The sequence below is a fragment of the Scyliorhinus torazame genome, chromosome 11 (assembly GCF_047496885.1).
Source record: "Scyliorhinus torazame isolate Kashiwa2021f chromosome 11, sScyTor2.1, whole genome shotgun sequence".
Lineage (NCBI taxonomy): Eukaryota > Metazoa > Chordata > Chondrichthyes > Carcharhiniformes > Scyliorhinidae > Scyliorhinus > Scyliorhinus torazame.
Genome location: NC_092717.1, coordinates 151610871 through 151637885, shown reverse-complemented (window position 1 = coordinate 151637885; position 27015 = coordinate 151610871). Strand labels below are relative to the sequence as shown.

The following is a 27015-nucleotide window of genomic DNA, read 5'->3' as shown; positions in this document are numbered from 1 at the left end:
GGGGACTACAGCGGTTCAAGAAGACAGCTCACCATCACCCCACGAGGGCAATTAAGAATCGATAATAAATGCTGGCCTAGCAAAGTGAAGAATTTACTTTTGCCAAGTTTGCGGAAGATACAAACAAAAGTTGGAAGGCAAGTGGTGAGGATGACATGAAGAGTCTACAGAGGGATATAAACAGTGAGCGTGCAAAAACTTGGCAGATGGAATATAATGTAGGAAATTGTGAAATTATGCACTTTGGAAGGAAGAATAAAAGAGCTGAATATTATTTAAATAGAGAAAGACTGCAGAAAGCTTCAGCACAGAGATTTGGGGGTCCTCGAGTATAAATCACAAAAAGCTAGCATGCAAGTTTAGCAAGTAATAGAGAAGGCAAATGGAATGCTGGCCTTTATTTCAAAGGGAATTCCGCATCTGGAATACTGCATTTGGTCCTATTATCTAAGGAAAGATAGACTGGCATTGGAGGCAATCCAGAGAAGGTACACCAAGTTGATCCCAGGGTTAGAGGTAATTTCTTAAGTGTGGTTGAGCAGGTTGGGCCTGTACTCATTGGCATTTAAAAGAATGAGAGCCAACTTTATTGAGACATATAGGATTCTCGAAGGCTTGACAAGGTCGATGCTGAAAGGTTGTTTCCCCTTGTGGCAGAGTTTAGGACCTGAGGGCACAATCGCAGAGTAAGGAGTTGTCCATTTAAGACCGATATAAGGAGGACTTCTCTCAACGGGTAGTGAATATGCAGAATTCTTTACCGTAGAGAGTTGTCGAGGCTGGGCCGTGAAGGCTGAGAGTTATATCAGATTAGTATATGGCGTTATATTCCGTTGCTGGGGGGAGTTTAAAGTTGAGTTTGTTTGAGAAAATCAGCTAAATCACCACAATAAAGAGTAAGCAATCATACATCCTGGAAACATTGTAGGTACAAATGGCAATATTGTAACTAGGCAGTCAGAACTGAATTTTAGTTCAATGAGACTACATGGAGCATAGAATTAATTGCCACTTTCCCCAGACTTTTAGATTGTTCAAAAAGTGGTTAGTTATTTTATGAGAGATTCATGCATCAATTAGCAAGTGTAAAACTGTCAGGGATCAGTTTGAGATCTTTCAAAAAAAAAAATCTTTTCAAAAGACTGATAGGTTTTACAGTAATTGGAGCTAATTGCTTTGTTTTAGGAGTCAAAAAAGACTAAATATGACTAGTGAAATGATTACCATACATTTTGGGAATATTTTCTAATGTATTTTGGTGACAAACTGCAAGTCACATTGTGTTGTGTTTATCAGGGCTGGACTTTTTTCTGTCCAGCAAGTGAAAAGCCACCATTATTTATGGTTAACTAAATTCCTGCTCCTCACTCTGGTCTATCTCATTTGAAAAGCTACCTGCACTCTATGTCCCAGCTAACAAGAACTTTCAAATATATCATCATTTATTCTTCCTTCCTGCTTTTCACACCAAAGTGTATGGCTTCACATTTAGTCATTCCATACTGCATCTACCACGTGTTTACTCACTCGCTCAACTTGTCTAAATCACCTTGAAGCCTCCTTGCACGCTCCTTGCAATTCTGCCCAGTTTAGTATCATCAGCAAACTTCAAAATGTTACATTTGGTTCCCTCGTCCAGGCCATGTATATCATAAACAAATGGGGCCCAAGCATGATCCCTGAGCCCACTAGTCACTGCCTGCCACTCAGGAAAAAACCCATTTATTCCCATTTTGTTTCATGTCTGTCAATCAATTCTTGATCCATGCCAATACATTGCCCCCTATCCCATCTGCTTTGATTTTACCCAATAACTTCTTATTTCTTCTGAAAGTCCAAATACACCACATCCACTGGTTCTCCTTTATCTATTCTATGAGTTGCATACTCAAAGCTCAAGTAGAATTGTTAAGCATGATCTGTCTTTCATAAACCCATGCTGGCTTTGTCCAATCCCATTAATGCTTTCCAAATGTTCAGTTACCATGTCTTTTCTAATATATTCAAGCATCTTCCCCACCACAAATGTCAGGCTAACAGGTCTATAATTTTCCCTTTTTTTTCTCTCCCTTTTGAAAAATTGTGGGGTTACATTTGCTACCCTCCAATTTGTAGGAACTGCTGCAGTCGAAGAATTTTAGAAGGTGGCCGGCCACCAATGCATCCAATATTTCCAGAGGCCACTTTCTTTAATACTCTAGAATGTGGATGATCAGCCTGTAGCGATTGTCAGCCTTTAACCCCATGAATTGGTCGGGGAAAGCAGAACTAGGGGGCATAGCCTCAAAATAAGGGGAAGTAGATTTAGGACGGAGTGTAGGAAGAACTTCTTCACCCAAAGGGTTGTGAATCTCTGGAATTCCTTGCCCAGTGAAGCAGTTGAGGCTCCTTCTTTAAACGTTTTTAAGAAAAAGATAGATACCTTTCTAAAGAATAAAGGGATTCGGGGATATGGTGTACGGGCCGGAGAGTGGAGCTGAGTCCACAAAGATCAGCCATAATCTCATTAAATGGCGGAGCAGGCTCGAGGGGCCAGATGGCCTACTTCTGTTCCTAGTTCTTATGTTCTTATGAATTTCCCCAGCACCATTTTCTTACTAATAATGATCTCCTTCAATTCAATCTTCTCACTAGACCCTAACGGGTCCTAACCTGACAGCTTCTAACAGGTCTGTAGCTGGGCATATCAATAAATAGCAACAACTCTGCTTCTGCAGGACTGTGTTCCATGTTTATCTAATTCTGAAAAAGACCATCGATTTTATTAAGGTACACTAGGGCTGATTTTTGAATTAAGTGCTCCAGGCTGGAATCTGTTCTTGCCGGGCCTAGCACTGGTTAATTATAGGCCTTCATCCTACAAATGTTTTTATTGTTGTGGCACCTAAGAAACCATATAAAATCATTATACTACTCGTTAAGTTCATATAAAATTTATTGGCACGAGTGGAAAAGTTGTGGGATGTCTAGTGTTCAGATGTCCTAACATTAATAACCAGTCAAGTCATGCATAGGTTTATTTTCCAAAAAGAGCTTTTGACTGTGTACAACATAAATGATTGGCTTGATTGATTTCCTTCCATCTGCAAAACATGGTGGGAATGCAGCCTCAGAAGATGGGTAATATGCACTACTTATGGACAATAAATAATAGAATCATAGAATTTACAGTGCAGAAGGAGGCCATTTGGCCCATTGAGTCTGTAGAGGCCCTTGGAAAGAGCACCCTACTCCAGCCCACACCTCCACCCTATCCCCGTAACCCCACCTAACCTTTTTTTGGGACACTAAAGGCCCACGCCCAACCAATCCCCATAGCCCAGTAAACCCACCTAACCTTTTGGACACTGAGGGGCAATTTACCAAGGCCAATTCACCTAACCTGCACATCCTTGGACTGTGGGAGGAAACCGGAACACCCAGAGTAAACCCACGTAGACACGGGGAGAACATGCAGACTCCACACAGGAGGTGACCCAAGCCGTGAATCGAACCTGGGACTCTGGAGCTATAAAGTAACAGTGCAAACCACTGTGCTACCGTGCCTGCCTGCTGGCCTAGCCATTGATGGCCACAAACCTTGAATTACTTTTGTTTTTAAAGTACAGGGGGATCACGTGATTCATGAATGGAGCGACTCTGTTTTCATGAGCTCATCTTTAAATCTTTATTCTTATACTTGTGCACTTTTTTTTTGCCTTGGTCTGCACGGTTAGTGCAATGTACCAACAGTTGTTGGTCAGTGTTTCAGCTTTATTAAGTAGAGTTGAAAGGCTTTAATCTTTATTGATTCGTGGCAGCTGGTGTTGGGGGATGTTGCTCCTTGGGCGGTGGCACCTCCCTTGGGGGTTCAATGGTGGGTCCCAAGGTAGGTGATCCACATTCGTTCGGTCTGAAGGTAGGACCCAGTCTTTATCCTTGGTTAATTCATCCTGAGAGTTAGACGGGCCCATGTGGCAATTTATTGGCCAGTCTTTGTTTTGTCATAATATAGAACATAGAACATACAGTGCAGAAGGAGGCCATTCGGCCAATCGAGTGCACCAACCCACTTAAGCCCTCACTTCCACCCTACCCCAGTAACCCAATAACCCCTCCTAACCTTTTTGCACACGGAGGGTAATTTAGCACGGCCAATCAACCTAACCTGCACATCTTTGGACTGTGGGAGGAAACCGGAGCACCCGGAGGGAACCCATGCAGACACGGGGAGAACGTGCAGACTCCGCACAGACAGTGACCCAGCGGGGAATCGAACCTGGGACCCTGGCGCTGTGAAGCCATAGTGCTAGCCACTTGTGCTACCTTACTGCCCACAATATGTTGGATCCTATGGGTTAGTTCTAACAGTTCTTGCTCTTCCTTATTTTCTTCGGACTTGATGAGGTGTTGGGAGTATTAACTATATCCTTTTGTTTTATGTCCTTGCGGGCTAGTGGTGGTAATGTTGGAATGTGGACCTTGATGGAATGGCATGGCCAAGCAGATTTTGATTTTTGGTTTTTGGGTGGCCAAATCCTTTCCTTGTTTGATGATCTCAGTGGGGGCTCCCTCCTAGGCGTCCTTCCTGTACAGGTGTGGATTTCCCCCAATCTGCTTGACTGTGACCAGTCTATTTTCCTCTGAGGTTGCCTTTTGCCCTTTTGGGGGTGGTGGTGGTGGTTCAATGGTCTGTTTCGTCCGAGGGCTAGGAGATGGGGTTGTGGGGGCTCGGTTCTTTGCTCTTGTTCTCTTTTTACTTTCTCTATGGGAGATCATGGGTTTGGATGTGTCCAGTCCTGTCCTGGAATTTGGCTTTGTTTTTTGCCTTCTTGAATGTGAGAGTGGCTGCTTGTTCCAGTCTGGATCTGGAGAAAAGTTTAAATTGCATTGTAAGAGTTAGCCAAATTCCCCTTGGGGTTCTTGGCTATTGTTTTCTCTTCCTGTCTCTGTCATTACTTGCCTCGCTTTTGTCTTGGCTTCACTCTGCATTCAGGTTGTTTATTCCTGGGGGGAACCTATTTGTCCCTGATTCATCCAGTTTCTTGTGCCTATCGCTGTAATGACTGTTGTTTTTGGCTGCACCTGTTGTACATAAACATCTGCATTTGCTTGTTTTGTATGAATTTGTGTAAAAATTAAAAAACGGCAATAGAAACATTTTTTTAAAACTCCTTTTAATGGCTGAACAAATCAATTCTGGGAAGGTAAAGCCTCACACAAGTGTTACACATGAAGTTGTCCCTTATCTGTGGTGCAGGGTGATCTGTGCTGAAGTCTTGCTTGTAATGCTTTGGAGCTTCTGAAATCACATGTCTTTGTGGTGGCAAATTTCTACCCACAGTTGGTGTGGCCATTGGCATCAATCGTGTTCGATGTTGAGACAAACTTTTATGCCTCTTTTGCCAGCCTCCTTGAATCAGAGTTTTTAATGTCCTGCTAGTCCCCTGGCACAGGCTATCTCCACAATAACTTCCATCGTATGTACCTATCCAGCAGAATCTTCTTTGCTTGATTAACGCTAGCATGTTTGCCCTAGAATGAGCTCCTTCATTGATGACTTAGTCTTTCCATGTGATGCCAAGGATGTATCATAGACACTAGAGATGGAAATTATTAAGCTGTTTTTTCTTGGTAGGTGTAAATTGACCAGACTTTGCTGCAATACAGCAACGTGCTGCGGATATAGGACTTCTAGATGAGCATCTTGGTCCTGTGGATGTTTGTTTTTCCATGCCTTTTTTGCGAGTTTTTCAAAATTGTTAGCTGCTTTTCCAATGCATGTGCTGAACTCTTCTTCATCAGGAAGCAGGTTGTCTAATGCTGTAAATTCCAGTTGTGTGTACTTGAGTCTGCATCGGTGAAGACGAGTTTTCTGACCAGGACATGCCTCGCTCGTGTTCCTGATAAATTCAAAATGTTTTTATTTTTCTTGGCTGATAACTTTGGTAAGTTGTTGATTGTAGCTTGCTTACAGCTGAGGGAATGAGGTAGGGGATAATTCTTAGTGCTGCAGCATCAGAACAGTTTCAAGTTTAGATGAAGAAATTCATGCATTATGGCAAAATCCTGAATCTTGTTCTTGTAACTTGCTACACATGTCTCCTCCTGGCATATATAGTATATAGTAAACATATAAAGATATATAAACATATATAGTAAACATTCAACTCTTGGAATTAGCTAGATTCAGTGGAATTAACATCCTGTAAAACTCAGAAAATGCAGCTTTAAAGTATTCAAGTATCTGGATTTAATAGTCTTCTGTGAGTATATTAAACTTCTGAAAAAGCCAACTGACCTTGCAAATAGCTGCTTGGTGTATTTGTTTTTTTATTTGCAATGTAGCTACAGTATTGTTATACAGTTGTAGGACAGTACAGAATGTTCATTGGTAATTATTACTATATTTTCCAATACTAAATGAAATTTACAAAGTATAGCTTGCTGTAAAATGCTAATTGTTATTTGTTGGTTAGCATCTCATTCTCCTTTTTGGCCCACATCTGCTTTTGGCCCTTGAATTTTAATTCCTCTCCACCAAAAAGTCCTAAGCGTAGTAGATACTGGTGTTGGTGGACAAGAAATAACTGAATTAAATATGTACAACGTTACAATGTGACAGAATTGAAAAAATGGAGCTAAGTATCAATTAAGTACTTTAGTCCATATGTATGCAGCCATGATACTCATAATTAAGAAAATCATATTATGCATAGAACAGCTTAAATTAATCCTAACAATTGGGAGTCAAATTGCTAACTAAGTGGTTGCCTAAAAAAATGCCAAAATATTAAATGAATGAAATCATATTTGGGATTCCTTGAATTAGATTAAGAAAAGAATAGCTTAAAAACTATTACCAGTAGATAAATGCCGATAGCTTTGGAAGAAGCTATTCCCTCCTCATCTTTGTTCCACCCCCTGTCTAGCTGGAGGGTATGTAACAGCACTGAAATTAATTTGGATTTCATTTAAACCTATTAGCCTTGAAATGACGAAATGAATTGGGATTTGATTTAGACCTGTTTACCTTGCAATGGCTGACATTCTTTTCAATGAAGTGCTGTAACTACCAGAAGCTTTCTCCCTAGCCAAAATAGCATTAGAAAAATATTAGGAGATGGTGCAAAGACGTATCTGTAAACACATGGCACTTACTTTGAAGGAAAATGGAGTCTGTTTACCTGAACAAATAGTCAGATCGGTTGATGGTGTTAAATGGAGTTATACGTAATGCTTGTTTTTTTCTCCATGTGCATCAGGTTGCATTCTTTTTAATACAGCTGCTGTTTTCCCAAACAAATGTTACCAAAGGAATTTGAAATTTTATGTTTTTAAGCTCTATGGCATTGAGATCACAGCTGGGGTGATCTTTCTATCAGCTGTCCTGGTTTGAAAGTGAAAGGAACCTACTTTGTGAATTTCAAGCAGCTGACCGAAAAAGTAGATGTCCATCCCAGCTGTCTCGTCAAGCCAACAAAGTTAAATATACTTGTGTGCTTTTCTCTGTAATCCCTAAAAAGAGGGGGTGGTGGAGAACTTGTGTTTCTTCCTTTAAGGATGTTTCTACCATCAGGCAAGGAGGGGATGCATAGGTTTCATATACTCAATTGCTACCTTTAGGCATGGTGATACAGCATTTTGTTCCCTCCTTGCTTTTTTGCTGCCATATGTTTTTCTTTATTCTACTAGTTAAACAGTATTATATAATCAAGAAAGAATTAAATTCGCAGGTGACTGACAACTTGGTAGAAAGTGATAGTTTTCAGTCTTACATTGTTGGGAATTGTGTTTTAAATAAATAATAATAATGAGTTTGCCAGAAGCATATTTGGTTGTTTAAGTTTCAAGCATTTACATAGTGGATTTAGAAGTCATACATGCTGCTACAACGTGTGAACCTTGCTTCGGCTGGCAATCTTTTTTAATCAGTTGTGAAACTGATTAAACCCTTTCTATTGAGCCTGCACTGTTGGATGTATATTGAACCACACACCAGCCACCTAGCCAACTGAGCTAACTGGTCCCTGAAAGCTATTAGAAGCGCAGGAAATTCGACCGGTATCCTGGGCAGTAATTCCCTCTTAATCAGTAAAACTGACATAATCATTTAACGTGTTTGAACTCTAGTTGTATGTAAAATGGCTGCTATGTTTGCCTACATAAAAAATCATTTTTTGTTTCAAAATTATTAATTTGTGTGTGAGGTGCTTTCTTTGTGAGATACAGATCAGATGTTCTGTAACAAATGCAAGATATCATTGTTGCAGATTTTAGTATTGAACACCGTTTAAGATTACATCTCGTCCATATATGGACAGTAATTGGTACATTTGTGGGCAATTTTACTTTCCAGGTTTCTGTAAATGAATCTTATGACTTAAAAAATTAAAGCTGATTAAAATGGTTTCAGCCTTTAGTTTTGATGGCCTTTCAATTGGTAATTTCTTGCAGGTTTCACTGTTTCTGAATATAATTTTCTCGGGTGGTCAGATATTTTGACGTTGAGCATTTACTTTGGGAAGATCAGCTACAGCTTTCCTTAGCAGATCTCACAGAGTCAGCTGCTGCAGGCTGACTTGTGAAAAACTAGAAACATGCTGTAGAGCATTTTTGTGAAGTTAATAATGAACAAACTTTAACAAACTGCTGATGTTCATTTGTTAGTGCCATTCTGCTCGACAGTGGAGCTTTCCTCAGCTAATGCCTCATTACTGATAATTAACAGAAACATTTGCCCGCTGGTACCTGGGGAAAAACTTCCGTCTGGACCTTGATTTCTGTCAGCTGATACTAAAAATCTAATTTGATGCTTGGGTCTAAAAATTAGAATTCTTTAGTAAATTGCAGAGTTTGTAGAGATTTATATTAGGTAGCCAATGTGAGAGCTTAATCCGGCACCATCTGTGGGCAGAAAAACAGTTAATGTTTTGAGTTGATTGTGACTTCTCCAGAACCCAAAGAAGAATCCTCCTATTTGACTCGAAACATTAAGATGTTGGCAGACATGCTCAATACTTCTGCAACTTCTGTTTTTATTTCATATTTCCAGCATCCATTGCGTTTTGCTTTTATTAATATGAGAGAGGCTATTTAGTAAGTGCTAGTCCCCGTTCAATGTTATGCATGTAACCAAACTACACATTGTTTTAGAGGTTGTCAGTCCAAGGTGTTCATCCTTTCAAAAACAGGATTCTGGATTCACGTATCACAGCCAGTGATTGGGATGCTTATGATTTTAAAATATTTTTGGGTCAGGGAGAATCTGGCCAAGCATAAAGTCCAACACAGCCACTTGCTTTTCTGACAAAACATTTCCACACATACGGAAAATTGGTTTCATATCAACTGTTTTGCTTGCAAATCCTTCACTATCCAAAATATCCTAACCTGCCATCAAAAATCCCTAAATACAGTGTGAATCCTTCTATACTCACACAATCAAAATCTCTTCGCTAAAAAATTTAATCCATCCTACAAAAATTAACTCGCTGCTTGGCTTTTTGCTCTTTGTTTCCTGACCCGATCTCCTGGCCTGACCTGATCCGCTATCATTGCTGTCCCCTCACCTTTGGTCACTCTCACATTGATGTCTCTGTCGGGCAATGCTGCCTAAGGTTTGGAAACTTGAACCTCAGCGTTTCATATCTAAGGCCTGACAGTTTGGTGAGGAGTTACTTATATTGTCCACCAGTTAAACACTAAGTTACATAATTTTATGTTTATTAGCCCTAATAATTAGTCTCACCTTTTCATGGTTTCATTCCTTTATTGTTACCACTGTGTGAGCAGGCAAGTGCATTGCTTTAGTCTCGGGTGATTTTGTCCTTCCGTGAATTTGTTGTATTTCTGTGCTCTGTCTTTGCCTATGTACTTATATTTAAAGGTTGTTCTGGATATTAGTTTTATAGTGCACACTAATATTTTTCTCTTATTTGCAGCTTCAATCATGGGTTGCATAAAGAGCAAGGAGGACAAAGAGCCAGCTATGAAGTACAGACCAGGTGACACGACCGGAACTGTTGGTGCACATATTACTCAATATGGCCCAGATCCCACCCAACTAACACAGTCACCAGCATCAAAGGGACCATCGGGTAATTTCAACAAACATTCCATCACACCATTTGGTGGTTCAGCTGGTATGGCACCATTTGGAGGTGCTTCTTCATCATTTACAATTGTGCCAAGCCAGTACACAACTGGTGTTGCAGGTGAGTTACAACATCAACTTTGGAGCATATGAATCCCCTTTTCTACTTTGCATTCTACAATTTGCAAACAGACTGCCATACTAGAGTTAGACTTGGCATTACAAAAATGATTTTTTTTAAGAGTTAGTAGAATTTCTGCAAACTGCTAATGTATGTTAAGGATGCATCTGTAGCTTTTCAAGAGATTGCCAGGGTCAGATGATACTGCATAGCATTTTTGGGAAAATGACCTTGCATTACTGAATAATGAAACTCTGATAGTGACAAAACAATTTTTGGACACCATGGTGTATTCGCTGTGAGTTCGGAAGATTTATTTGGATAATCAACCCGTAGGTAATTGCACAAATAAAAGCAAAATACTGCAGATGCTGGAAATTTGAAATACAAACAGAAAATGCTAGATAAACTCAGGTCTGGCTGGATCTGTTTCTCTCTCCACGGATTCTACCAGACCTATTGAGTTCACCCTGTATTTTCTATTTTTATTACATAAGTAATTGCATGTTGCCTGTGAAGATGTATGTCTTGCTCCAGAGTCGCATGCACTCTGTACACTTTAGAGAAGGATGCAAACAAGTGCTCAGTTGCTAAAATTCCTTTGGATAGGATTTTAGACTTACAGGATGATTGAACCCAGAGTCAAATTATTACCCAGTTGAACTTAATTTTCAAAGGCCATAATAGGTACAACCTAATTAAATTTTCTACATTTGGACAGCACATTACTCATAAAACAAGCAATGTTTTGTTGAACTAAAACTCCCAACTTAGTTTTAGTTTTGACTGTGATTTTAAAATCTTGGTCAAATTTTGCATTTGACTTGAGCTTTTGTTGCCTCAGCTTTTACATCCTAACTAGAAGCGTTATAGACGTAAATGTGATTAAAATATTGTTTATCCTCAATGCTTGTTACAGTCAGAACACCTTTTTCAGGCACAGTGACAAAGTGGCAGTTGAGCAAAACATCAGCTGAAACCATATGGCAAGTTAGACCAAACAATTTGTGTTTGTGTGATAGGGGCACCATCCTTTCATAATTTCAGCAGTGTAAGTCGCTTCACTCCAGTTTCAAGGTACAAAAGTACAACTTTCCTTCATTGTTTTGGTTTCTTTTTCTTCCAATGTGACATTCTTCCATCTTGTGCTCCCATCCATGCCAAAAATGATGCCCTAAAATGGACATGCATCATGCTCCCAGACCACTATAGACATGCTGTCAGATTAGTTTGTGACTGTCCTCATTTGATTTACGTTTGCTTTTTTAATTCTACTTGGCAATTTCCTGGACAACATCAGGAACCCTCCATGTGGAGGTATTCTTTTGTTATTTATTCTCTGCCCGTGGGTGATCCTTTGTTGCACTGAAAAGTAGGGCCACTTTTATGGTCCTGGAGTCACAAATCTGTCTGACTGGGTAGGAGCGACAATTTCTCTTCCCTGAAAGACGAGTGAACCTGTTTTTGTTATTACATATTGCCATTTATATGTGAAAAATTAAGTTCAATATCACTACTTTTCATGATGGGATTTGAACTCTTGGCTTCTGGGTTGTTGCTATGCTATGGCCACTTATCTGTCGTATCCACATCTTAACCATTGTTTGACCAAAGTATGTTGCAGCATCAGTGTTGCAAAACTGACCTTGGCCCTTTAAATTCCAACCATATGTGGTAACAATGTAACATTTTGCAGCTAGGTTGCAAAATGACATAATTTCTAATGAAGTAGGTTGTTGAACCCATATTTGTTATCGCAGCATATGAATAAAACGTCCAGCCAGAAAAATGTGTTTTTGAATTAGGTGACCTTAAAAATGAGGGTGCTGCTGTTATGTATGTCGCATGTCCCTGTCACACCTCATCACAAATGTAGTGTAAATAGGGGCTAGGTTGATTCTAATGTTTTGCTCAACTGCTTCTCCTTGGTGGACGTGCTAGCAATGACGATTACCATTATGACCACACCACATGTCTTCTGTGTGTACATTATAAATGGGCAAATTTTACTTGGATTGCTTCTATTTTGCATTGCTTGTTTTATAAATTTACATTACATTCATTCATTAACCTGAGCAAAAATGAACATAATCAAAACTATACATCATAATCTCCCTTTCAATTGCAGCCAGCTAGCTCCATTTTAAATGAAGAGTAAAGTTGGAAGATCTGATCTTCTTTAGTGGCCATTCAATTGATTCTTTGGGTGGTTTCAGAGTACTATATTTCTAGAATAGAATAGGACCAGTCTTGGAGCCTTAAACATTTGTGGCCACTTTGTCTCCCAAAATATAGCAATCATGACCATCTATGGAGTTGTTTAGGGGTGATCAACTTTCCTACACAAAGTGAAATCACCATCTTTTCTAGATGTTTTTATAGATCTTAAAATCAGTAGTCATGTGAGTCATAACATTTATTCTACAGTTGTTGGCCAGGAACATTCAAGTAGGTGAAGATAAAACACATGACATTTACATCGTTTTAAGAAATTTGATGCATTCTACTGTTTTTATCATGTGGTCTTCACCCCAACCACATCTTTAGTTCTTTCCTCCAAGCCTGTTTTCTGCTTAGAAAAGCATTTGCTGGGGCAGCACGGTGGCACGGTGGTTAGCATTGATGCCTATGGCGCTAAGGACCTGGGTTCGAATCCCGGCCCTGGGTCACTGTCCGTGTGGAGTTTGCACAATCTCCCCGTGTTTGCGTGGGTTTCGCCCCCACAACCCAAAAAAGATGTGCAGGTTTGGTGGATTGGCCACGCTAAATTGCCCCTTAATTGGAAAAAAAATAATTGGGTACTCTAAAAAAAATTTTTTTTTTTTTAAAAGAAAAGCATTTGCTTGCATGACAGCTTATCTGAGTAAAATAGTAAATGGTTAGTCCATAATGTGACAGTGTTTCAGCTTTAATCACTAGTCTGTTTTGAGTAAAATGGTGGTAAGAGTTCTACAATTGATCAGAATCCAATAATATTTACTCGACATGCACATATAAACAAGATCAGCTCAAATTATGATGTATCCTTTCCCTTCTCTCTCTTTACCCCACCCCAACCCTTCCCAAGGCATGTGGACTTATCTATTGGCTTTCACTTCAGCAAGATTGCAAATATATCTGGGTTATCTAATCATAATGTTGATTATCCAATTTGAAATTAATATGTTACTCTTGATATCAGAAAATATAGGTCACAATTTAAAATTATCAAAAAATGGAAGTAGGGGAAGATGAGAAAATGTATTGATTACATTATTCTCTGTTAATCTTTTTGCTTTCACTGGAAGTTACCAAAGCTGCTTATTGCTAGTTCATCTGATTCAAAATGTTTAGGCAAAATTTCACCTTCCAAAGAGCATCAGTTATTTTCCTCAGCCTATTTCACTATCAGCACTTTAGATATACTTTAATTGGCGTAATTCAGGTCATTTTTGCCTTTCTGCTAGTTTTGAAATTTGCATAGAATATCATGGTTGTCCAACCAATGGAATTGATCCAAAGCAGTGTTTGCTGGGTCATTTGACTTGTGTAGCAGCCTTATCTTGATGGAATGTGCAAAGGATTCTACCCAGCCATTTATTTGTGCGGCTCCGCAATCCAAGAGATTTTTCAGTGACTTTCTAAACCATATGGATTCATAAAATGTCAAATCTTATCCTCATTCTGTATTGCTAGCTGACCACGGTGTGTGAGAATTCCTAGCTGAAGAAAGGCTTTAGTTCATCTGGTTCATCTTCTACAGCAGAATGTAGCAATAACAGTCCTTGACTAACTGTTGTATACTGTTTCTATTCAGTTAATCTACAAGGAACTAATGAGTTGGGCAAACCCTTCAGTGTGGCGGGTTTTGGGAATTGTTGGTCAAAAGTCACCTGTTCATTCCAAGCAGTTTTGTCAAGTAACTAGTATACCCTTTCCCAAAATGTTATGTTTTGGGGGCTGAGACTATGCTGCCCAATATTTAATTATGTGGTAGAATAACCGACCGGTATTATCTGAATTACATATTGCATCTTTTGCATGTATCATCATGTGTGCGTTTTCAGATGTTCAATACGCAGAAATGCTGGTGAGATGAGATCTGATGCAAATAGTTAAATTGCTTTATCTTTCAACAAGCGAGTAAGCAAATAAATTGTTAAAGCAAATCCCATTTTATTCATTCAACTCTGTTCTCTTCTTGGAAAATATAATAAGCCATGCACTCTGTCTTTGTGTGCTAACTGACTTGTTTTTGGTATTACTTTTCTTTCTCTAAAACTGCTAACCTCAAAAACTTACCTTTATTGTGGTTTACACAATCTTACATTTTAAAACCTCACTACCTGTCCATTTGTCTCTTTTTCTATATTCTTGAGCATTCACAGGATGTGGAAGGGTGGGGCATTCGACTCCTTCCCAATTCAGACATTCGCCTGTAGGCTTGTCAACCAAACAGACTACCTCCTCTTCCAAGAGTATATTCTCAGCAGCCATCCTGGGTTCACATGAATGGAATTGTCCCTCCTGTAACAGGTGTGTTTTTGTTAGGCCATCAGAAACAATGAATTGCTTAATTGTCCCAGTCATTGTGGACATTATTAAGGGTAGTTGATTCATGGATACATTAAACCTGGCAGTCTCTTGCAGCCTGATTTTTTTATATCAACCTCTGAATTTAAAACAAGTACATGTGCTGATTATTTCAAATCCTCTGAGGAAAACAAAATAATCAAAAGTCTCGAACCATGATAAACTGCTAAAACAACATCTCTCAGCTACAGAGGTTACATCATTGTGGTTCCTAGACACTCATTTGTGGTTGTTAGGTGAAGGGTTCGTTTTTTGTATGCTCCCAGCACAAAGTCAAATAGGCTGCTTACACTCACTTTTGAAGTTAACAGAAATAATGGCCACTTGGATCTACATAACTAAACACCAGCAAACTTCAGCTCTTTCCCTCCTTCCAAAGCTTCCTTAAAGTCTAAATGTGCCTCCTTCGTCTTTCCTAAAATCCAATGCTCCACACTTGTTTTCACAATGGAATATTTATTACATTAGGTGACTATAGAAATGCAATTTACTGATTGGTTGTGGAGTCAAACTCCAGCCTTCTAGAAAGGAGGCAATTGATAAGAAAAGAAGCATTTCTAAAGCAACAATCCAGAACAATTTGCATGCTTTCTCTCGAGATTATCATGGATTTGAGGGCAATAGTGTAGCCTGGAAATGATAAGCCATCATACTTCCACTGCTGTTTTTATGCTGTTGTCTTTATTCTGGTTGGTATAAAAAGATTAAAGGAATGAGAAAGAATATTATTGATTAGCTACTATTGACGTGGCCTTCTTTAAAAGGCTTAGCCTCCACATACAAAGATACTTGCTTTCCTCTCCCTTTCCCTTTGTTAGATTATTTTTACATCCCTATTTAAATCTTGTTTTCTGGAACTAAGGAACCAAGAATCCAATTAAAAATGAAACCTCATATACAGCAGAGTAGAAAGTCAACTGACCAATATAACAGCACAATGATGCAGACTTGCAAAAGGATATAGTAGTCCTGTAAAAATCCCCCATGGCATACAGACATTGTTGGTTATTTCTTTTGATAGCAATGTGAAAGACCAGCTTTGTAGCACATAAACGAATATGCTTAAGCTTTGGAATGTTAGCGTTCCTTCCTTTAAAACACTTCTACTGGTAGATTAATCAGAGTACTTTATGTAATTATTTATTAATTGAATATAAATATACGCAGTATGTGAACTTAAATTCAGAATATATGATGAAAGATGTGTGGATTTTTAATCCATGGAATTTAATGGAAACTACTGAACAAGAAGGCATCTTACTTGTGTTGGATGTTCTGAAGAGAAATCTTGCTTCATTCTCCCCTCTGATTCTCACTTCAAAGACCTCAAGAGAAAAATAACTCTCAGCATTGCTCTTTTCATTTTACCAATATACCAACATCACATTTTATCTGTAGTTCTTTTGATACTCCATTCTCGGATCTTGACATTTGTCATAACACCCACAAGCTAGAACATAAGAAATAGGAACAGAAGCCCCTTGAGCCTGCTGCAGAATTGGATGCGATTATGGGTGATCTGCCTCTGGACTCACCTTTACTTTTATCTCCATGAAAATGTGTTCCTATTCACCCTATTTCTGCATGATGAGCTCCTTCTGCCTTCAGACAATGCTATTGCTCTTGTATCGGTGCATTCTAAAATCATGGAAACCCTTTTGATCTTTCAGATTCGCCATCGCCTTGAAAATTCTGGTGCAGTCTTTATTAGCACCATGAGTGATCAGTTTCCTCAAAAGAGTACACACAGGGTAAACTGAAGGAATTGCAGATTTCCTCTGACTTCTTGCAAAACTCTTGGTGTGAAATAACATCCTAATGGATCTGAAAGTAACTTGATCTTAAAAATAGGCAGACTTGTAAATCATGCCTTGATTGTGGGGGAACATTGAGATCATATGGAAGACAAAACCTTAAAGAAAACAAGGATGGGGTCAGATGGAACAAGGCAAGTCTGACCAATTTACTAGAATCCTTTTGAGGAAGTTGCTCATCTGGTGGATAAAGACCAAGCGGTGGTTGTTTGCTTACATTTCAGCAAAGTGTTTGGCACTGTCAAATCTAATATGGCTGATTCATAGAATGTGGTCTCAGGGAAGGGATGGCAAAATATCAGGCTAGATTCATGTGTGGCTCCTCCTCCTAATTCCTATGGCTGAAAGACACAGACTGCTCGAGTAATGTCTGAGCAGAAAAGCTCACCAATATAACCCCACAAGGGTCAGTGGTAACGCTTCTGTTCATAGAATCATAGAATTTACAGTACAGTAGGAAGCCATTCAGTCCATTGAGTCTGCACAGGCCCCTGGAAAGTGCACCCTATCCACACACCTCCACCCTATCCCCACATGCCTCCGCCCTAGCCCCACGCGCCTCCGCCCTAGCCCCACGCGCCTCCGCCCTAGCCCCACGCGCCTCCGCCCTAGCCCCACGCGCCTCCGCCCTAGCCCCACGCGCCTCCGCCCTAGCCCCACGCGCCTCCGCCCTAGCCCCACGCGCCTCCGCCCTAGCCCCACGCGCCTCCGCCCTAGCCCCACGCGCCTCCGCCCTAGCCCCACGCGCCTCCGCCCTAGCCCCACGCGCCTCCGCCCTAGCCCCACGCGCCTCCGCCCTAGCCCCACGCGCCTCCGCCCTAGCCCCACGCGCCTCCGCCCTAGCCCCACGCGCCTCCGCCCTAGCCCCACGCGCCTCCGCCCTAGCCCCACGCGCCTCGGCCCTAGCCCCACGCGCCTCGGCCCCAGCCCCACGCGCCTCGGCCCCAGCCCCACGCGCCTCGGCCCCAGCCCCACGCGCCTCGGCCCGAGCCCCACGCGCCTCGGCCCGAGCCCCACGCGCCTCGGCCCGAGCCCCACGCGCCTCGGCCCGAGCCCCACGCGCCTCGGCCCGAGCCCCACGCGCCTCGGCCCGAGCCCCACGCGCCTCGGCCCTAGCCCCACGCGCCTCGGCCCTAGCCCCACGCGCCTCGGCCCCAGCCCCACGCGCCTCGGCCCCAGCCCCGCGCGCCTCGGCCCTAGCCCCGCGCGCCTCGGCCCTAGCCCCGCGCGCCTCGGCCCTAGCCCCGCGCGCCTCGGCCCTAGCCCCGCGCGCCTCGGCCCTAGCCCCGCGCGCCTCGGCCCTAGCCCCGCGCGCCTCGGCCCTAGCCCCGCGCGCCTCGGCCCTAGCCCCGCGCGCCTCGGCCCTAGCCCCGCGCGCCTCGGCCCTAGCCCCGCGCGCCTCGGCCCTAGCCCCGCGCGCCTCGGCCCTAGCCCCGCGCGCCTCGGCCCCAGCCCCGCGCGCCTCGGCCCCAGCCCCGCGCGCCTCGGCCCCAGCCCCGCGCCCTCGGCCCCAGCCCCGCGCGCCTCGGCCCCAGCCCCGCGCGCCTCGGCCCCAGCCCCGCGCGCCTCGGCCCCAGCCCCGCGCGCCTCGGCCCCAGCCCCGCGCGCCTCGGCCCCAGCCCCGCGCGCCTCGGCCCCAGCCCCGCGCGCCTCGGCCCCAGCCCCGCGCGCCTCGGCCCCAGCCCCGCGCGCCTCGGCCCCAGCCCCGCGCGCCTCGGCCCCAGCCCCGCGCGCCTCGGCCCCAGCCCCGCGCGCCTCGGCCCCAGCCCCGCGCGCCTCGGCCCCAGCCCCGCGCGCCTCGGCCCCAGCCCCGCGCGCCTCGGCCCCAGCCCCGCGCGCCTCGGCCCCAGCCCCGCGCGCCTCGGCCCCAGCCCCGCGCGCCTCGGCCCCAGCCCCGCGCGCCTCGGCCCCAGCCCCGCGCGCCTCGGCCCCAGCCCCGCGCGCCTCGGCCCCAGCCCCGCGCGCCTCGGCCCCAGCCCCGCGCGCCTCGGCCCCAGCCCCGCGCGCCTCGGCCCCAGCCCCGCGCGCCTCGGCCCCAGCCCCGCGCGCCTCGGCCCCAGCCCCGCGCGCCTCGGCCCCAGCCCCGCGCGCCTCGGCCCCAGCCCCGCGCGCCTCGGCCCCAGCCCCGCGCGCCTCGGCCCCAGCCCCGCGCGCCTCGGCCCCAGCCCCGCGCGCCTCGGCCCCAGCCCCGCGCGCCTCGGCCCCAGCCCCGCGCGCCTCGGCCCCAGCCCCGCGCGCCTCGGCCCCAGCCCCGCGCGCCTCGGCCCCAGCCCCGCGCGCCTCGGCCCCAGCCCCGCGCGCCTCGGCCCCAGCCCCGCGCGCCTCGGCCCCAGCCCCGCGCGCCTCGGCCCCAGCCCCGCGCGCCTCGGCCCCAGCCCCGCGCGCCTCGGCCCCAGCCCCGCGCGCCTCGGCCCCAGCCCCGCGCGCCTCGGCCCCAGCCCCGCGCGCCTCGGCCCCAGCCCCGCGCGCCCTCTCTCCGCGCGCCCTCTCTCCGCGCGCCCTCTCTCCGCGCGCCCTCTCTCCGCGCGCCCTCTCTCCGCGCGCCCTCTCTCCGCGCGCCCTCTCCCCCCCCCGCGCCCCCTCCCCCCCCCGCGCCCCCTCCCCCCCCCGCGCCCCCTCCCCCCCCCCCGCGCCCCCTCCCCCCCCCGCGCCCCCTCCCCCCCCGCGCCCCCTCCCCCCCCGCGCCCCCTCCCCCCCCCGCGCCCCCTCCCCCCCCCGCGCCCCCTCCCCCCCCGCGCCCCCTCCCCCCCCGCGCCCCCTCCCCCCCCCGCGCCCCCTCCCCCCACGCGCCCCCTCCCCCCACGCGCCCCCTCCCCCCACGCGCCCCCTCCCCCCACGCGCCCCCTCCCCCCACGCGCCACCTCCCCCCACGCGCCCCCTCCCCCCACGCGCCCCCTCCCCCCACGCGCCCCCTCCCCCCACGCGCCCCCTCCCCCCACGCGCCCCCTCCCCCCACGCGCCCCCTCCCCCCACGCGCCCCCTCCCCCCACGCGCCCCCTCCCCCCACGCGCCCCCTCCCCCCACGCGCCCCCTCCCCCCACGCGCCCCCTCCCCCCACGCGCCCCCCCGCCCTCTCCCCGTAATCCCATCTAATCTATCTAATTACCTAATTACCTAGGTGTCCAAATTACCTAATAGCGCGTCATTCGGGACTTGTGGGAGGAAACCGGAGCACCCGGAGGAAACCTATGCAGAAACGGGGAGAACGTGCAAACTCGGCACAGACAGTGACTCAAGCCAGGAATCGAACCTGAGACCCTGTTGATGTGAAGCCATGGTGCTAACCACTGTGCTATCATGTTGCCCATCTTATAGATGGTTATAAGGCTTTTGTGGGTTGGGAGGTGAGTTGTTGTTGAATTCCAAGCATCTGACCTACTTGTAGCCACACTATTTATATAGTTTGAGTTCAATTTCCGGTCAATGGCAAACCCCAGGATGTTGATACTGGGAGATTTAACAATGGTAATGCCATTGAATGACATGGGAAGATGGTTGAATTCTCTCGTCGGAGATAAGTCATTGCCTGGTAATTGTATGGCATGAACGTAACTTGCTACTTATAAGCCCAAGATGAACATTGGCCAGGCCTTGCTACACGTGGAATGCTTCAGCATTTGAGGAGTCGTAATGATGCTGAACATTGCGCAATGATCAACGAACATCCCCACTTCTGACCTTATGGTGGAAGGAAGGTCACTGAACCAGCTGAAAATGGTTGGACCTTGGACACTACTCTGAGGAATTCCTGCAGTGATGTCCTGGAACTGAGGTGATTAACCTCCAACAGCCACAGCCATTTAGGGGCTAGTTTAGCACGGCTAAATAGCTGGCTTTTAAAGCAGACCAAGGCAGGTCAGCAGCCGTACAATTCCCGTACCAGCCTCCCCGAACAGGCGCCTGAATGTGGCGACTAGGGGCTTTTCACAGTAACTTCATTTGAAGCCTACTTGTGACAACAAGTGATTTTCATTTCATTCTTTTTTCATTTCTTTGTGCTCGGTATAACTTCAACCAGAATATAAAATTGTTATGGCACATTTGGCTCATTGTGGCTGCAATGTCATCATGTCTGCAATGTATGCCTCAATTGCACGTACCTCCACCACTCTTTTAGACAGTGCACTCCAAACCCAAACTACCTGTTGTGTGAAGTCTTTCCTCACACCACATTTGCTTCTTTGCAAATTACTTTAAATATGTGCTCTCTTGTTCTTGATTCTTTTTACGAGTGGAAACAGTTTCTCCCAATCTACTCTGTCCAGCCCCCTCATGATTTTGAACACCTTTATCAAATCTTCTCTTAGCCTTCTTCTGTCCAAGGAGAATAGTCTCAATCTCTCCAAACTATCCTCATTGAAGTTTCTCATCCCTGGAACCATTCTTGTAAACCTTTTCTGCACTCTCTACCATGCGTTCACATCCTTTCTATAGTGTGGTGCGTAGAACTGTGCACAATATTCCAGCTGAGGTGCAATTAGTGTCTTGTATAAATTCCGCATAACCTCTTTGCCCTTGTATTCTGTGCCCTATTAATAAAACCCAGAATACTACATTTTATTAATTGCTCTCTCCACCTGTCCTATCACCTTCAATGATCTCTACACAAATACACCCAGGACCCTCTGCTCCTGCACCCCTTTAAGAATTTTACCCCTGATTTTATATTGTCTTTCCATGTTCTTCCTACCAAAATGCATCTCCTCACACTCTGCATTGAACCTCATCTGCCATCTATCTGCCCGTTCCACCAACCTGCCTATGTCCTTTTGAAGTTCTACAATGTCCTCTTCTCAGTTTACAATACTTCCAAGTTTTGTGGCATCTGCAAATTTTGAAATTTCTCACCAAGATCAAGATCATCCATCTATATCACGAAAAGCAAGAGTCCCAGTACTGACTCCTAGGGAACACCACAGCAAACCTTCCAGCCAGCCAGAAAAATATTAATTGACCATTACTCTTTGCTTCCTATTATTTAGCCAATTTTGTATCCATGTTGCTACTGTCCCTTTTATTCCATGAGCTATAGCTGTTCTTGCAAGTCTGTTGTGTGGTGCTGTATCAAATGCATTCTGAAAATCCATGTATACCACACAACAGCATTACCCTCATCGACCTTTTCTGTTACCTCCTCAAAATAACTCCTCCAAGTTAGTTAAACATGATTTCTCTATTAGAAATCCATGCTGGCTCTTCCTAATCAACCCACATTTTTCCATGTGGCCATTAATTCTATCCCAAATAATTGTTTCTCGAATTTTGCCACCACTGATGGTAAATTGACTGGCCTGTAATTGCTGGGGATTACCTTACAACCTTTTTTGAAAAAGGGTGTTGCATTTGCAATTCTCCAGTCCTCTGGCACCTCCCCAGAGTCTAGAGAAGACTGGAAGATTATGCCCATTGTCCCAGAAATTTCCATTCTTCTGTCAATACAAGGGCACAGCCTTAGAATAAAAGGAACAGAGATGAGGAGAAATTTCTTCAGCCAGAGAGTGGTGGGTCTGTGGAATTCATTGCCACAGAGGGCGGTGGAGGCCGGGACGTTGAGTGTCTTTAAGACAGAAGTTGATAAATTCTTGATTTCTCGAGGAATTAAGGGCTATGGAGAGAGAGTGGGTAAATGGAGTTGAAATCAGCCATGATTGAATGGTGGAATGGACTCGATGGGCCGAATGGCCTTGCTTCCGCTCCTATGTCTTATGGTAATACCTTTGGTTGCATCTCATCCAGCCTCAGTGTCTTGTCAACTTTCAATACCGACAATCACAACCATCTTCCTCTGTGCTAGGTATGACTCCATCCAGTGGAGCATTTTGCCTGATTCCCATTGAGTCCGTTTTTGTTCAGACTCCTTGATGCCACACATAGTCAAATGCTGCCTTCATGTCAAGGGCAGTCAGACTCTCCTCATCTCTGGAGCTCAGCTCTTTTCTCAATGTTTGAATCAAAACTGTTATGAGATCAGGGTCTGAGTGGCCTTGGTGTATCTTCAACTGCGTGTTAGTCAGCAGGTTATTGCTGAGTAAGTGTTGCTTGATGGCACTTTCTATTGCCTTGCTGTACATATAAATTAACTTTTTGTGACTCATGCACCAGGGCACCCAGGTCTCTCTATACTGTAGAGTTCTGCAACTTACTTTCCTACCTCTCTTTGTGATATCAACAAATTTTGCTACCATACATTTGGTACCTTTGTCAAAGTCATTGATATAGCTTGTACATAATTGAGGCCCCAGCACTGATCCCTACGGCATTCCACTAGTTACAGCTTGCCAAACCAAAAGTAACAAATTTATCCCAGTTCTTTGTTTCCTGTTAATCAATCCTCTGTGCATGCTCATAAGTTACCCCTACAACATGAACTCTTATTCCATTTTGTAACCTTTAATGAGGCACCTTATTGATGCATTTTGGAAATCCAAATACGCTGTATCTACTGGTTTCTCTTTATCCAACCTGCTTGTTAGATCGTCAAAGAAATGTCATCAATAAGTCAAACGTGATTTCTCTTTCACTAAACCATGTCGACTCTTTCTGATTGTATTACGATTTCTAAAATTTTTATTTTAGTTCATTTATGCGATGTGGGTGTCACTGGCTGCACCATTTATTGTCCATCCCTAATTGCCCTTCGGCTGAGTGGCTTGCTCTGTTTTTATAACAACCGACAATGGCTTTATTCAACATTTTCAATCCAGATTTCTTTCTATTGGTGGGATTTGAACCCGGGTCTCCAGAGCATTACCCTGGGTCTCTGGATTACTCATCCAATGACAATACCACTACACCACCGCCTCCCCGAATATTTTGCTATTACCTCCTTAATAATGGATTCTAGCATTTTCCTTATTAGAGATGTTAAGTTAACTGGCCTATAATATCCTGCTTTCTGCCTTCCTCCTTACTTGAATAGAGATATTACATTTGCAAATTTCCAATCCACTTGGACCTTTCCAGAATCGAGGGAATTTTAGAAGATCACAATCAATGCGTCTACTGTCTGCAGCTATTTTTAAGGCCCAAGGATGCAGGCCATCAAATCCAATGAAGTTGTCTGCCTTTAGTTCTAATACTCTGTCTATTACCTTTTCCCTAGTGATTGTTTTAAGTTCCTTCTTCCATTATGCCCCTTGATCTTCAAATATCCTTGGGATTTGTTGCGTCTTCCAGGGTGAAGATGGACACAATGCCATTTCCGCCATTTCTTTGTTTCCCATTATGAATTACCCAGTGTCAGCCTCTAAGGAATCAAAGCTCACTTTAGTTACACTTTTCCTTTTAATTACTTGTAGAAAATCTTACGTTATATATTTCTAACTTTCACTCTTACTCTAATTTCTTCCTCGTTTTTTTTGTCATTCTTTGCTGTTTTCTAAAATCTGTGCAATCTTATGACCTACCACTAATCTGTGCATTATTGTATACTTTTTTTCTTTCAATTTAATACTACCCTTAATTTACCACGGATTATAGAGTCTTTCTTTCTGAATAGAGTATTCTTTTACTGCGATTTATATCTCTAAATGTCTGCCACTGTTTCTGTATTGTCCTACGGGTTAACCTATTTACCCAGTTCACTTTAGTTAACTGTTTTCATAACCTCATAATTACTTTTATTTAAGCTTAAGACATTAGTCTTAGACCCACACTACCAGCTGAAAGTGAAATACTATCATGTTATAATCACTGTTGCCTAGAGGCTACTTCACAACGAGGTCATTAATTATTGTTGTCTGATTGTACAGTACCAGGTCTAAAATAGCCTGCTCATTGGTTTTCACTAGAATGTACTGTTCCCAGAAATTATCCAGAATACATCACAAACTCACCCTCCAGTCTACCTTTTGTCACCATCTTTCTTCCACTCAAATCGTTATACTGGGCAGTAGTTCATGGTTTATACTCTGAACATATTTTTTCCCATTAAGTCAGAACTTCCCCAAGACTGTTTCCTTTTTCACTCAGTTCCCTCACTCTATTCCACTCCTTTAAATACTTTCTTTTCCACTTCTCACCCAGTTTTATCCACTTTTTGCTCCACTGTGATTCCACTCTGGAGTCAGTAATAATCTTAAAATTTTACATCTTTATTGCGTGCAACCTTCCTTTCTCTCTACGTTTTTCAATCAGAGTTTGAGTCTTTTCCATGGTCTTCTCTAAAGCAGTCAAAATCTTCCAATTTTTCGGCCACAGATTCTTCATGTCTTGCGATTTTAACCACTAGATGCCATCTGTGATTCCTTGTTGGCTTCACCTTTAATCTTAATTGCCTATGAGATTCAGGCCTATCCACTTTAATATTACTCCCATATCTCGGAGGCTATTTTCACTGCTTTGTCTCTGATGGCAACCAGGGAGGCTGATGAGTCAGAAATTTTGTAACCCTGCCACTGTTTTACTCTACATTCTGCTTCCTTCCCTACATCCAATCCATTACTTATTGGGGTGTTTCCCTCATGACGTTTAACTGCCTTTGCCAAATCTCTACGATCTGCTAGAACACTACTCGCCCTTCAACACCCAAGCTTGACTTCTTCAAAGTCAGTGTAAACGACCATTCCACATCAACCTTACACAAGTTTATATTCCATACTGCTGTCACCCCTATGCTTCCCAAATCTCCCAATGTCCCAGCACATTGATTTGAAAATTTAAATCCTTTTTTTGAAACACTCCAAGGCCTTGTCTCACCTTAGCTTACTGATCATTTGCCTTCCAGCCATATATGGATCCATCAATCTTCCAACACTGGATTTGTCATCTCTTCTCCCAGTTCACCATTGGCAGTCTCTTCTTCAGATTGAACTTTGAATTCTCTACTCACTTTCCTCTACTTTGCCATCTCCTTCCCTGATTGAAAACTCTTTGAAAACTCTTCATGAAATCCTTCTCTTCACCCTCGCCTCTCCATTTATTTGCTCTTTCAACACTCAGCCACCATATCCCAATTATCTTTATTGTAACTCGGATGTCCTCTGCATTTAAGAAGTGTATCCTTATGCACACGCTTCCTCTTCCCTAAATCCTCACGTTTCAATTAGAGATTATTGCATATTCTTCTACTTAGGAAGTAACTTATTACTTCCTAAAATCAGAACTCCTTCCTGCCAATTTTTCATTACAATGCAGTCTTGAAGCTTTTAAAACTGTTACCTAGTCACAGCTTTCTAACCCATCTTCTCGGTATTTTTCAACTTTAGCCCTTGCGATGTTGGCTTTGTCTCATCAAATTACATCTTACTATAAGTATTTAGAGCACGACTATTTCAATATGACACAGCTGAGCTTTCTGCAGTTTGTAAATCATATGTATCCATGCCGTTTCACTCGTATATAATTCTGGTGTAAGTGAAGTTGTTTAATTAGTTGCTGTCATGTTCAATAAAATGAGGGAGGTGGTAAGATCAATCTCACTCCATTGATGGATGTCTTCTAAAAGCTGTGGCTGTTGCCTCATGTGTGCTTCGGAACAGGAAAGCCTGCTGGCAGTAATTAGTTATCTAAATGAACATGGATTAAAGTCCATTGCATGAATCTCCTCTTCACGCAGACTTTTATAACTTGCAAGCCTAGGCGTGTGAACCAGTAGTAGCTATTGTTTTCTGCCATAAAGTTAGTAATTTTTGTGGTTTAGAGTATCAGTATTAGAAATATAATTTTTTTTAAACTGCAAATTTAGAAAAGGGAGTAACTGAGGTTTATGCATCTTCTTGAAGGTGGAGTAACTATTTTTGTGGCCTTATACGATTATGAAGCGAGAACAACAGAAGATCTGTCCTTCAAAAAGGGTGAGAGATTCCAGATCATAAACAATACGTAAGTATTTTGGACTTTTTGAGGTGGCTGGTTATTACAAATTAAGTGAATTTTGTGATGATCAACTCAAAGAGCTTAAACACTATGCTACACTAAGCTGCAAGTAACTTGTAAGCAGCCCTTCATCACTGGTTTCCATTGAAAAGCATTGATGATATCACCATACTTAAACCAGGAGCACAAACCTCTGGCAGTTGCACTAGATGTGTATCTTGAATGAAAACAGAAAATGCTGGAGATACTCAGCAGGCCAAGCAGCATCAGTAAGGAAAAACAAGAGGTTTCAGGCCAATGGCCAGAGTTCTGGTGAAAGGTCATCGACCTGAAAAGTAACAGTTTCTCTCCACAGATACAGCCTGGCCTACTGAGAATCTCCAGCAATTTTTGTTTTTATTGCAGATTTCCAGCAATTTTTGTTTTTATTGCAGATTTCCAGCATCTGAAGTATTTTCTTTTTTCCTTTTGGACGCATATTGACATTGCTAAAATAGTTAGTTTCTCAAGATGCAGATGGTAGTCACCATTGATAGAAATTACAATATACAAGTGGAGAGAAACTAAAAGCAAAATAGGAAATCCTATTAAGATACTGTAGGATTCACAAGATTTTA

General features: G+C 44.0%; 1 protein-coding gene across 3 annotated transcripts in view; it reads left to right on the top strand.

Annotated features, from left to right (window-relative positions):
- yes1 (YES proto-oncogene 1, Src family tyrosine kinase) overlaps window positions 1-27015 on the top strand; it is a 106534-nt gene that overhangs the window by 27254 nt on the left and 52265 nt on the right. For all 3 annotated transcript variants that reach the window (XM_072467896.1, XM_072467895.1, XM_072467897.1), the window contains exons 2-3: window positions 9924-10196; window positions 26305-26404. In XM_072467896.1, coding sequence (XP_072323997.1) covers window positions 9932-10196; window positions 26305-26404 — 365 coding nt within the window. In that variant the 5' untranslated portion in view covers window positions 9924-9931. The remainder of the gene's footprint in view (window positions 1-9923; window positions 10197-26304; window positions 26405-27015) is intronic.